Source organism: Stegodyphus dumicola, chromosome 5, assembly GCF_044657685.1.
Source record: "Stegodyphus dumicola isolate Sdum_Otavi_A_Nest chromosome 5, ASM4465768v1".
NCBI classification, from domain to species: Eukaryota; Metazoa; Arthropoda; class Arachnida; order Araneae; family Eresidae; genus Stegodyphus; species Stegodyphus dumicola.
This window is the reverse complement of record NC_140772.1, coordinates 41,539,902-41,552,467: the sequence shown is the minus strand read 5'-3', so window position 1 is coordinate 41,552,467 and position 12,566 is coordinate 41,539,902. Positions and strand designations below refer to the sequence as shown.

Sequence of the window (12,566 nt, the reverse complement as noted above, 5' to 3'; positions counted from 1 at the left end):
TGAGATCCTCAGACCTATTGTAGTCCCTTACGCTGCAGCAATCGGAGATGACTTCATTTTAATGGACGATAACTGCAGGCCACATCGTGCTAACCTGGTGGAGGATTTCCTTTTAGAGGAAGGAATCGTACGAATGGAATGGTCAGCGTGTTCTCCAGACATGAATCCAATAGAGTACGTTTGGGACGCTCTAGGAAGACGAGTTGCTAGCCGCCAACCACCCCCACAAACTCTCCAAGAACTGGAAAGAGCTCTTCTGGAAGAGTGGGACAGAATACCCAACTCGTGATTAATAGCCTCATTGACTCCATGTCTCAAAGGTGTTCAACGTTGCTGGCCGTCCGTAGAAACCATAACCCCCCTGAAAATGATTTCCTTTGAAGAAAACACCTTTTCTTATTCTTTTTTTCTCATATGCACAAATTGTGTTTTTTTCCTTTTGTACACAAATGCGCAATAAAATGCATTTTTTTCTGCCAAACATATGTAATTTATTCTCATATAACCTACTACGGCTGTCGACCATGTATCAATCAGCTAAAAAGTTTTCCAGCCACAAGATCCACCTAAAACTGCAATATCCTTTAATTGTTTTGAGCAGTGTATTTAAACTTTCTCAACATCGAAGAAATCAATACGTGCCTACGCGCGCTTTTGCTTTGTTGAGCCCATCAGGTGTCGTGGATAAGGCGTTTTTGTGAACTCATTGGATTTTTAAGGCACTTTATAGTAATTGCTCTTTGGCAAAGAGAAGATTGCCATTTTATCAGGCAAAAGCACTTTTTTTGGCTTGATGTTTATTCCTCAATATCTACTTTATCCTGGAATTCGAGTGTTTAAAATTTGCTGCTGATAAAAACTTTGCCGCTTTTCTCATTGATGAATATTATTAAAAATTTACTCTTTCAGATGCAGATGATATTCTTGTATTAAAACTGTTACAATAACCTTGTTGTCATAGCGTTGTTTGTTCCTGTTGGTTGGGAAACTGGCTGGACTACCGATTATTTTCTCTTTTACTAGTACAATTTCTAAATTTTAAAATTAGTCTACTTTAGATTTAGGTTCTTGAGTAAGTTACTACATTGTTTGCTTCTGTAGTAATCAAATCAGTCAAATTAACAGAATTTTGGAATTAGGCATTATGAGGAAAAAAAAGAGAAAAAAGAATAAATTTCCAATTTTGGGATACTGTCTTGTCTTATTTTGGATAATGCCTCTTGGCCTTTTTTTTTTTTTTCAAATTCTTTTCCGTACAAAATAATCATACATATATTTCAACATTTTAAACAGATTTCCAGGAAATCTTCTGCAAACACGAAACTCTTTCAGTTTTATTTAATTATTTTAATTTTCATCCCTTGAAGATAGCGTAGTTCTATTATATATTTGTTGTTTAAGTATAAATAATATTATCTAGTATTACCAATAATGATATTTATTGTTTTTTTCCTCCTGTAAACTCAACAGACGAAATTATACGTCAACAGCACAGGTGTTTAAGACAAAATTTGTTGAGCATCTTATCAAGCTTTCTTCAATCCCGTCGAGCAGAAATACCCCTTTCCTGACACCTGAAGAAGATGTATCATTTTTTTCATCTCGCAGATGGTTGCCATTAACCTGCTCTTTGACGGAAATGATCTTAGAGTCCTGACGATATTTAAAAGGCTAATTTTCTGCCAAAGATTTTATTTCATCTCTGTATTGGGCTACTATAAAAAATAACTACAGTTACATCCATTATTTAAGGGTTCTTAGAATAATGGTGGATGCATGAAACCACAAATAAATCCACATGCTAAGTATAACATGTTATTTTGATAACATATATAAACACATTACAATTGAGTTGACAAATTACGAAGAGTAAGACACCGGCAAACATCAAACGAAATATTAATACATTATATATATTGAGTTGCATATTTTTAGATAACTTCATTTTGCCCTCATATGTTCTTTCGGATATAATTTCTAACGTTTAGTGCTTCGTGTTTTCGAAGGACGAGAAAGAAGTGGAGCAAAACTGGGATTTTATAAATGGTGTTTTTATAATCAGTGTTTACAACACAAATTATTAACAATTTAATACACGTGGACAAAACATGATTATGTAAGAGAGATCTAATGGGTGCTTCCTACAGTAATTCTAGCTTACTGTTCCACCTCTTGCATATACCTTTACTGGTGCGCATAGCTTGCATATGCAATGCAAAGCTAATCGTTTGTATATTCTGTATTTTATATTTCGTATTGGACGGCCAGCTGTATATGACATGTTGCATAACTGAGATAAGAGAAACATTTTATACCGCATGAAGTAGTTGCATGAGTCTCCCAGACAGTATAGCGTTTAGGAGAACCTACTGCTGTACCGAAGGGCCCCGGTTTGAATCCCGGAGAAGACATGGATGTTTGTAAATGTATAATGTCCGTGTTTCATGGGGGCACTTTAAATATGCGGCCACTTGAAAGTCCTCTCGTGTGGTTTGGTAGAAGGGGAGAAGGGTGGGAGACCGACCTTCTCCCGGGATACTCTTCCTCAAAATTCGGGTGGAAAATAGAAGTCCAACCTCTCTTTGGAGAAGGGCTATGGCAACCATTCTTCCATGTAATATGAACACAACAACAAGAAGTAGTTGCAACACATGACAAAGTATTAAAATTATGCTTCTGGTTAAAACATTGCTACTGCAGCAACGGTTTGATAAAAAATAATTGTAGATTAAATCATACATGCTTATTGGTACTCTATTCACACACTGTGATTTGGACGCGAAATAAAAGGAACTTAATTCTATCCATTTGCAAAATTGGAATGAGGAACCATGGGATACGGGAACTAACAGGAAACATAGCAGAGTTTGCTTTTGTTAGCTATTTTCACGCGCATTTATTGTAAGAAGGTACATCAGAATTGTAGTTACTACTGTGCGACACTCTTTCCAGCCGCGCAACAATTATGGGAAGCATTGTTGCAGATTTTCCTGCGAACTAAGTTGATGGAAGCAGATCGGGTACAGTATCTTTGACGAGTTAACGGGAAAAATAGTCGCGAGAGTTTAGAGTTCACCAAACGGACCGAGCGACAGCATCGCTAACAGCTCCAATTGGATTAAAATTCCGACTAGAGGACCTAGATGGAGAGATATTTCGTGAAATCCTTTTCCTTAGGCAGACTGCCCTCGAGTGCTTAGTAGTTCAAATAATTGACGAAGGTATTGCTCAACTTTTAGGATCAAATTACATAAAGAACTCGTAACTAAAAATAGAAGCATAATGTTTCTATCTCCCTCTATTAAGCAATCCACAATACAGGTTTTTGTACTGGAAGAAATAACAGTTTTGTGAGGTAATAAAATGTATCCCTTCTAATTGAAATATCCTGCATTTTACCATGCCACATCTCATTTTCCTTTGCCTCACTTTTTTTAACTTAAAAGCTATTTTAAATAAAATTTTATTTTCAAAAAAAAAAAAAAAAAAAAAAAAAAAAGTCGACCGTGAAAGACAATCTGTTACAGAAATGAATATTCAGAAATGGCTGGACACAATGCAGATATTTATTTGTTTTCACGAAACTCTGATCAGTCTTGGGATAGAAGAAAAATATCACGAAACCGAAGACTCTCGAAAACTTTTCTAAACAGTGCCTGTCCCGAAATCGTGACTTTCTCCTAAGGTTTGTTTCTTAGTAAGTATTCACGACTTGTTACGGGTCTTGACTTTTGTTGTTTTTTTTATTTTGCTCGCGTATAAACCAAGTACTTATTGTGTGATAAGGGTCCGTAATAGCATCGTCGTGGGATGTTTTTATCTTGCATCTTTTTCAAGGTTACTCACAGAGCATTCGGTGCGAATTACAGGAACAGCTTCATAAAAAGGCGGAATTGTCAGAACCTCGTAAATTTTACGTGACTAGTATGTTTGAAAGTAACGATGAAATGCTCAGATGGCAGAATTATGACCATAAAAACTTTTGAAAAGTAAATGATACTTTGCGAAAAAGTATGCAAGCAAAGGGAAATAATTTTATAAATTTAATTTTTATACGTTAATAAGGAATGTATAACCAACTTCAGACAAACCGGGTATGAGTTAACTAGTTTGCGAATTAATCAGGCCTTGTCAAAGATAAAAAAAGGTTATGTTTTATTTCATGGAATGATGGAAAAACTGCTATCATAAACCATGAACGTAGAAAACGCTATCTACGACAGATACAAAATGCAAAAGAAAAGTGTTTTGGTAAACAACAATTATACAAGATAAGTATTTTGGATTTAAGATACAATAACACGCCGAACAAATATTAATTTCGAAGTCAAACAACAAAAATGAGCGTTATATTTTCAAATTTTCACAGGACTAGTTTCGGTGGTTTTACCGAACCATCATCCTCAGTTGTAAAAGCGCAAATGAGCTTTGCAGCTGAGGACGACCATTTGCGTTTTTGCAGCTGAGGATGATGGTTCGGTAAAAGCATCGAAACTACTCCTGTGAAAATATTACGCTGATTTTTGTTGTTTGACTTCTAAATTAATATTTTGAATTTGTTTTATCCACAACAGTTTGTTATATAATTATACACAATCCAAAATAATTATACAACAAAAAAACAAAAATAATCTAACGAACATTTTTAAGGAGTTCGAAGTCAAAAATAATCTTGTAAATATCACTTTTTAAAATTACATTCTATCATTATTATATTCAATTCTAAATATTAAACAAAATTCTTATAAAGGACATACCAGTCTTTAATGTCATTCATACTTCAGTTTCATCATTTTTGTTATCTACACTGCTTTCTTTCTCTTTTCAAGTGTCGACGTAGCCAAATGAATTTATTCTCCAGTATAGCTGAAGTTATTAATAACACTTTCTCGTTAATTATAAAATATGTTATTCCTTTTGTTCTTGTGTTTTTTGGCTTCTCTTGGATTAGCGGTGTTTTTGAGTTACTATATTACCCAGATAAAATGGAAGTCGACTGTACTTTTATAAGTTTTAAGATAAAAAATGAAACGAAAACAAAAAAAGTATTTTCTGCGTATTTAAAGTTCCTATACATAAGCGTAGCAAATTCACTAATCAACGCAAAAACATTTTAGCTGAATACGTAATATACAGCTTTAGATACCTCTTGTATTAATTTCTCTTATGCTTAAATTTTTTATAGAGTAGGAAACGTGCCATTATTTAAAATAATTGGAAGAGGAAGTCGAAAATCATCTTTTAAACTTCATTTAAACAACATAAAAATAATTTTATTTAACATAAAAAATTATATTTATAATTAATTTAATTTTTTTTATTGCAGATATTACTTTCAAGCAACTCAAATCGAGAAAACTGCTTGAGGAAAATAACAGAATATTTTAGCTTAAACTCATTTCTTTTCTTTTCTTTTTTTTTTTTTTTTTAAAAACCATGAAAATCAAAAGACTTACTCTGTCTTGTCTACATAAATGTTCCATTGATTCGCAAAATGCATTTTCATTAAACGCAAGTAAACATTTAAATCTGAAAACAGGAACTCTTTTAATTTAAATACCCGTCTCTTCTCATAAATTAAAACGCCATCTTTCAGTAACTTTAATTTTCATGACTGAATTCAAAGAAATATTTACGCAAGTATCTCCCAGTTTCGTAATTCATTTCCACGAAAGGCATCAAGAGTCAAATTTCAAACGATTTCAAGAAACTTTAATGATAATTTATGCTGAATGATTACTATGCAAAACTTTGATTAGTCATAATATTGCAATAAAATATTTTTTACACAGCGAACGTTACATAAGTATTGCTTTGTTATTTTAATTTTAATGATGAAGTTGTTATGAGTGAGTATGGAAATTTAAATTAATTATTTCCAATTTTTTCGAATGTCCATGAGCTTCATATAGATTTCGTTCTTTTTTTAAAGCTTTCCTTAAAACAGGAATATTCGTTATTTTTACAATATTACATTTTTTTAAAAATTTTTTGGTAACTTTCGTAAATGCCAGCCAAAATTTTTATCTTAAACACTTTTAGTAAATGGAAAAAATAAATAAAATTTGAAAGCTTTCAGATTTTACATTACACCCAAAAGGTTACACTTTCTCGTTAAAAACGTTAAAACCTTTTTTTTAACGTTTTGTGTATTACCTTTATTTATTAAATATCATGTTATTTGCATTTAAACCTTAAAATTCAGCGAAATAATTTTAAAATGAGCATATCTTTAGAACTTCCGATACACAGTCTCGTGCGCTAAAGATAATATTTTTTTTTAACGTACGGTGTTGCCATTGCTCGCTTTGAAATCTTGAGTTTGTTAATCAAAAATTCTTCAAAGTTTTACAAAATATCAAACTGATAAATAAAAAAAATTCCAGATTCCAAATTTGGGCTTCCACATGCCCAAATTCGGCTGGAAACGTACGTTATTCAAAATTTGATGGCTCTAGGTACCGCCGTTTTATCACAATGCTAGAAACATATACATTTATGCAGAATCTTCATTATTTAATTTCTTTGAATATAATGCAGGGCTGTAATATTTGGTGGCAACAATTTGAAAAGTGAACCGACATTTATCGCGAACCAACGCAAAATGCCAAAACGAAATTAATAGTCTTTTTGAGCAAATTGCCCCCTTTGGGTTAAAAACTATATATATATGGGAAACTTCAAGCAAATGAATAACAGAAATGGCTAAAAGCAACTGCCAAGTATTAATAATAAATATTACCAAATGAAAATGTAATAGCATTCTTTTTCGACAGGATTATCAGTGGAAGGCATGCCGGATTATCAGCTGCGTTGAACCGGATTATCGGATTTTGATTGTATTTTTTTTTTTTTTTTGTATAATTCATTGATATCATGGCTATATCATGGATATTTCAAAGAACCGATCAATGTATTTAAATATATTTACACAAGACGTGCTGCTTTTTATTAACAATTGTATTCTTCCAAACGCTATGAACGCTGAATAATTAGTGAACTTTTATTTATACTTCATGAAGTGGGTGCTTCAGGAAATAACTCAATGGAATTCAATTCTTTTAATTTCTCATAAAAGCCACATAGCGGAGTAGGGAGCAAACAACAATAAAACATTTTTACGGTCTTTCAAGACCATGATGTTGCTTCAAAAACCACATGAAATTCTTTATTACCCTTTTACTAGATAAAGAAGAAGGAATGCTTTCATTCACAAGGTCAAAACATAAATCTTAAAACAGATAAAAAAAAACATTTAAGTATGTATCAATTTCCTGATACCTAGACTGCCGCTATGATGATTTCATGAATTAAAATTTAACATACATCTCCTAATTCGCCATATTATAGGCAAGTAAACTTTAAACGATTTAAAGAAATTTTTCTGCTGATCTCAATATTAAAGATATGGTAAATGAAAGTTTGATAAACTATTATAAAATCTTTCTCAATATAGAAAATTCAAATGACGAACAAATAGTTAATGTAGTTAACTATGGTCTAATTATTGAGCAAAAAATACAAAAATAGAAGCAAATTTTATTAAAAATTAGTGCATTTTCCAATACGTGCTCTCTAGGTTTAAATTGTAAGCCCGTTCAGCTAACACTGAAAGATCCGCTGTTCGAGTTCTTGAAAAGACAGAATTGCTGTTTCATGTTTCCTTTCTTATTAAAAACTGATAATCTCTGCAGAGCGCCTGAACTAAAATGTGATAAATAATTCGTCACTTGTTTGACTGGATCTCGTACCTCTCTCCAGTCATTCATCCATTCGAATTTCGGAGACGACACATTTGATTTTTCATGTTCCCGCTTTTAAAAACTCTCATAACCTCTACGACATTTATACAAATGGCAACAATAGCGAATCTTCTGTCTTGTTGATGCCGAATTGTGCTTTAAATTTCATCTACGGAAGACATGTTTTCATGATTATTACAGACTGTATCAACATCATTGATGCTTGCCCATGCGCAACTGAGATACAAATACGGATAAAAAATAATTTTTTAAAAGTTAATAGAGTAATTCTTCTATCATTTCCTTAAACAACAAGCCAAACAAACCTCATTATTTTAGCAAAAATTGCCTATAAAATGTTAACTTTAATGCTATCCCTGCTTATATATTTTTTCTATCATTAAATTTTGTTTACATTTTGTAACTTTTTTTGTATCAAATATATTTTTATTCTCAGTGAACGCATCTTATCACAATAAGTTATGTTGATACCGGTTTAATGCGCGTTACTTATTTGTTTAAGCTTTTTTTCTTTACGTAGATTGGGCTGGTTTTGTGGGTTTTTCGTAGTATTTGTTTTTGCTACATGAAAAGTAAAGTCAGAGACTGACCCTTAAGAAAGTCGAAGGCATCATTTTTCGTAGGCAGCCAGCCCTCGTGTGTTTGCCGTATTTCAGTTAAGGAAAAAAAAAAAAAGCTTTTATGTTAAAGAAGTTGAATTACGTTTTATTGGAAATCAGTTGTTAATGAGTATGACAATGTTTCAAGCTATTTTCATTCCCTCGGGTGTATAACCGGTACAAAAGTCTACATTAAATGCAACTGGGGAATTACTGAATAGCTTTCATTCATTTCTGAGGTTGTAAAATTAAGACATTCGGTTATTTAGAAGCAGGAGATATGGTATGGTCACTTTACTTAACCTGTTCCGCCAAACTAAGTTAATGGCACTACAGGGTTAGGAAGTCATTTTAGTCGTTGCTAGCAATCTGACGGTTAGGACGCCTTTCTACATTTTACATTAATCCTTAGTTTCTTGGATATAATTCTTTTCATTCACTTGCTTCATTATCTCTAAGACGCCCTTGTTGCAGTAATAGTCCGTGAACAGTCTATTTACAGGATATGTGATGTAATCGGAAGGAAAGAACTGCTGTCGAAGGTGCTCTGTTAGAGGGCAGGAGAGCAGGTAACGAAGTGCGTCTGCGTCTTCCCCGCGAAAATCGTAAGAACAGTTGACGTCCCGTCTGAGGAATCGTCTGTAATACGCTGGAAGTTTCCCGTGATTGGTACAGGCCTGGAGGAAGAGTCAGTTGCATTTGAGCCTCTTGAGAGCAGATATTGGGAATATGTTGTAAGTAAATCTTCCTGTCTCTTCTTCCTGCCATCGTGATGACCATGTCTCTTGGAATGTTGTCTTGAAGAGCCTTTTTGGAACTTCTGCGGAAAGCGGAAATTCCTTGTCAATTTCTAGTTTGAGAGCTGCGGCTTAGCTAGTTCATCAGCTCGTTCGTTGCCTTTCTGCCCGGAGTGTCCTTTTATCCAGTTGATCTTTAAAGGGATGGAGGATCCTAATATCAAGAGGATCTCTCTAAGTGCTGCCGTGTGCGGGTGTTTTGAAGGAAAGGAATTCAGCGCATTCAGAACGCTCATGCTATCTGTGAAGAATGAAGTGTGAGCTGCTGGTTGCGTACCTAACCATAGTGCTGCTTCTTTGAGTGCAAGGGACTCGGCTTGGAAGACTGAAGCGTGGTTGCTTAGATGGAATTGTGCTTGATAAATTTATTCATTGTTCATTTTTCGAAGAGACCATGAACGCTGCCCCTACGCTGTCCTGAAATTTTTGATCCGTCAGAGAAAATCTCTCTTTGTTGTCCTGAGGGTGGCGATTTGCACCAGGATGGGTAGATCTCTTAAGTGTAAGACAGGGGGATCTTGGAAGCTTTCTATGCTGGCATAGGTTAGATGTAAATCTTCTTTAGTATGAAGGTCCTCTTTGTAGTGTAGAAGTCGGTAGATTGATCTTTCTAATTCTGCTTTTAGGTCGAGTGGGAGCGTGCTAGCTAGAACCTGAAGTGCTGCGGTTGATTTGGTGCTATACTCACTGGTGGTTTATAGCAGGATTACTCGCTGTATTTGTTGTAGTTTTTGACATATTCTTGCTGTGACAATCATCCAGACTGGGAAGCCGTAGAGGATGATGCGTTCAATTGCATGAAAAATGAGCAATGCTCTCGCTGGGACTCGAACCTCGGACCTCTCGAATACGCGTTGTGCTGGCCATTACATTACGAAGGCATGCTAAGAAAGCGGGAGAAATACCTTATACCCTTTCAAAGGGCCAATGGGGATTAGGGAACCCATTTGCCAAATGCTGGCGGTGGAGAGACATCACCCACCACCTTTTATAGTTCGGGCGCCACTGTAGAGACATTAGGTTATTTCGAAGAAGGAGACATGAAAAATGAGCAATACCCTCACCGGGACTTGAACCTTTCGAATATGCGCCTTGCTAAGCAGGCGGGAGGAATAACTGATAAAGTTTTTATTTTGAGTAATACGATATCAAAAAATCTAAATAAGTACACCATAGAAAAAAAAAGTTACAAAACATCACTGTAGGAAGAAAGGTATCACGCGAAAAATACTTTGCATCATTAAAATGCTTTTACTTTTTGGAAAAAAAAAAGTATTTAGCGTAATCAATATATATCATATTTCAATGTTGTGCATTTCTTAAAAAATACATTCTGCAACTTTATACAATGCAACAACGTTACATTTTAAAAGAAAATATTTGAGCTGGGCTAATATGGTAGTTATATGTAGGTCAATTCAATATAAACAAAAGAACTTGTTGAAAATTTGTCTTATGCATCTAATACGTACTTATCGCTGTTAAATATTTAATTGAGACACTTTATTTATGCAATATTTAGTTATTATTCATTTAAATTTTATCTTTTAAATTTTTCCACATTATTTAATTTGTTTCATTTTTGAACAAAAATGGACCGAATAATCACGTTCATGCAAAAATATTTTCTTTTATTACTTGAAAATCAAGCTTCACCATTTAAATCATCGACTTATGACTCTTTTGATTCAAATCCTAACAGAGGATTTAAATAACGTTCCTGTTTTGAACACCTTTTACCTGTCTAAATATATATTACATTAGATTATTGTAACCTTTAAGGGAAAGAAATGTGTATTATACAATATTTAAATCCTTCTTTATGCGCAAAATTGTTTTCAGTGTTTAAAATGCTTTTTTGTTACCTTAACTATTGTATACTTAATTTTTCTTTCGCATATGAATTTATATAATATTATATAACATTTACATGCTAATTTTATATTATTAAATTTATGTTATTATGCTTACTGATTTTTACATTATTACATTTTTTTGCTTTAATTAATTATTTGTTTATTAAAACGAAACATTATATTATATTTTGATTATAAAATTTGTTTTTATTATTATACTGTTCATAATTTTAATACATATTTTTAATATGTTTTGCAATTATATAAGATTATAATTTTCATAACGATAACTATTATTAATAATAAGTTATCATCATTTAATAAATTTCGTTTTAATTAATTATTTGCTTGAATTAATTTTTCCATTTAATAAATTGTATTTTAATTATTTACTTGAATTAATTTTATGTTATTATATTATGTCATTGCAGTCACATATTAATTTTATATTGTTGTATTACTTCGTTTATGCATCTTTGTTTTTATTTGTATACTAATTGTGTTAATAATGCCTATCTTTTATCATAACCAACTTGAATTTTTAACAAAGTATATGATCTAAAGATTTGAAAACTTACCGCCCACAGGTGACAAGCAGTGACAGAAAACCCAATGGCTAGAGGAGCGGATCCCCGAACATCCACCCTGTTGGGATCACACACTCCGAAAACGGTGAAGACGAGCACAAAAGTGATCAGGAACTCGACCCCTACCCCCTGGATGGGGCTCATCTTGGGGTGGAGAGCAGTCTCCCCGAGTGCTGAATTTAGATCCTCTGGAGTAACCGCCTTGAGCACAGCGGCACCGGCGATGCCACCGGCACATTGCATCAGAATATAGAGAAGGCCCCTCAGAACTGAGCATTTACCTGTAACCAACATTCCTGCCGTGACAGCCGGATTAATGTGGCCTCCACTCACGTGGCAAATGGCTTGCACCATAGTACCCACGATGAGACCAAAAGTGAGACCTATCTGAACGATTGTAGGCGAGTAGTCGCTTTCCCATCCCCCTGTGCAAGAACCACAGGCTATTAGGACCAGGAATCCAGTGCCTAGAAATTCGGCCGGGAGGGACCGCCAGAGCGTGCTACTCCAGGCTAGTTCATCGATGCCGACTATAGCACGAAACTTACGTACGCGACCCATAGCGGAGAAATCTTTCTGATCGGCTGCGAAGGAAAGATGCGGAAAGAGCGAGACGTTATTTATATCTCAGAACACGCGCGCCTCTCATTGGTGGACACACAAGAGAGAGAAAAAATGCGCTCCCTCCCTCCCTTCCCACCAACCGGAGGAGAAATCAAAAAAAGAAGTAAGCGGGAATGCATCCTAGTGTGCATTTTCCAGTGTGGTTTCTGGATTTGCCATCCCGCGACCGCGACGTTTCTGTTGTTTTGTTTATGCGCCGCGTGACCTCCAAAAGAGAACACCTTTTTTCATTCGACGTGATTTGATAGCGAACACCGCGAAGCGTTTGTTGCGTTCTCTGATGCAAATAAACGGAGAATGATTCCGTCATTCAATCGGATTTACAGCGAAACAACGCGAG

General features: G+C 34.4%; 1 protein-coding gene across 1 annotated transcript in view; it reads right to left on the bottom strand.

Annotated features, from left to right (window-relative positions):
* LOC118182197 (aquaporin AQPAe.a-like) overlaps positions 1-12,209 on the bottom strand; it is a 40,068-nt gene extending 27,859 nt beyond the window's left edge. The window contains exon 1 of the mRNA XM_035351514.2: positions 11,594-12,209. Coding sequence (XP_035207405.1) covers positions 11,594-12,163 — 570 coding nt within the window. The 5' untranslated portion in view covers positions 12,164-12,209. The remainder of the gene's footprint in view (positions 1-11,593) is intronic.
* Positions 12,210-12,566: the final 357 nt, after the last annotated feature.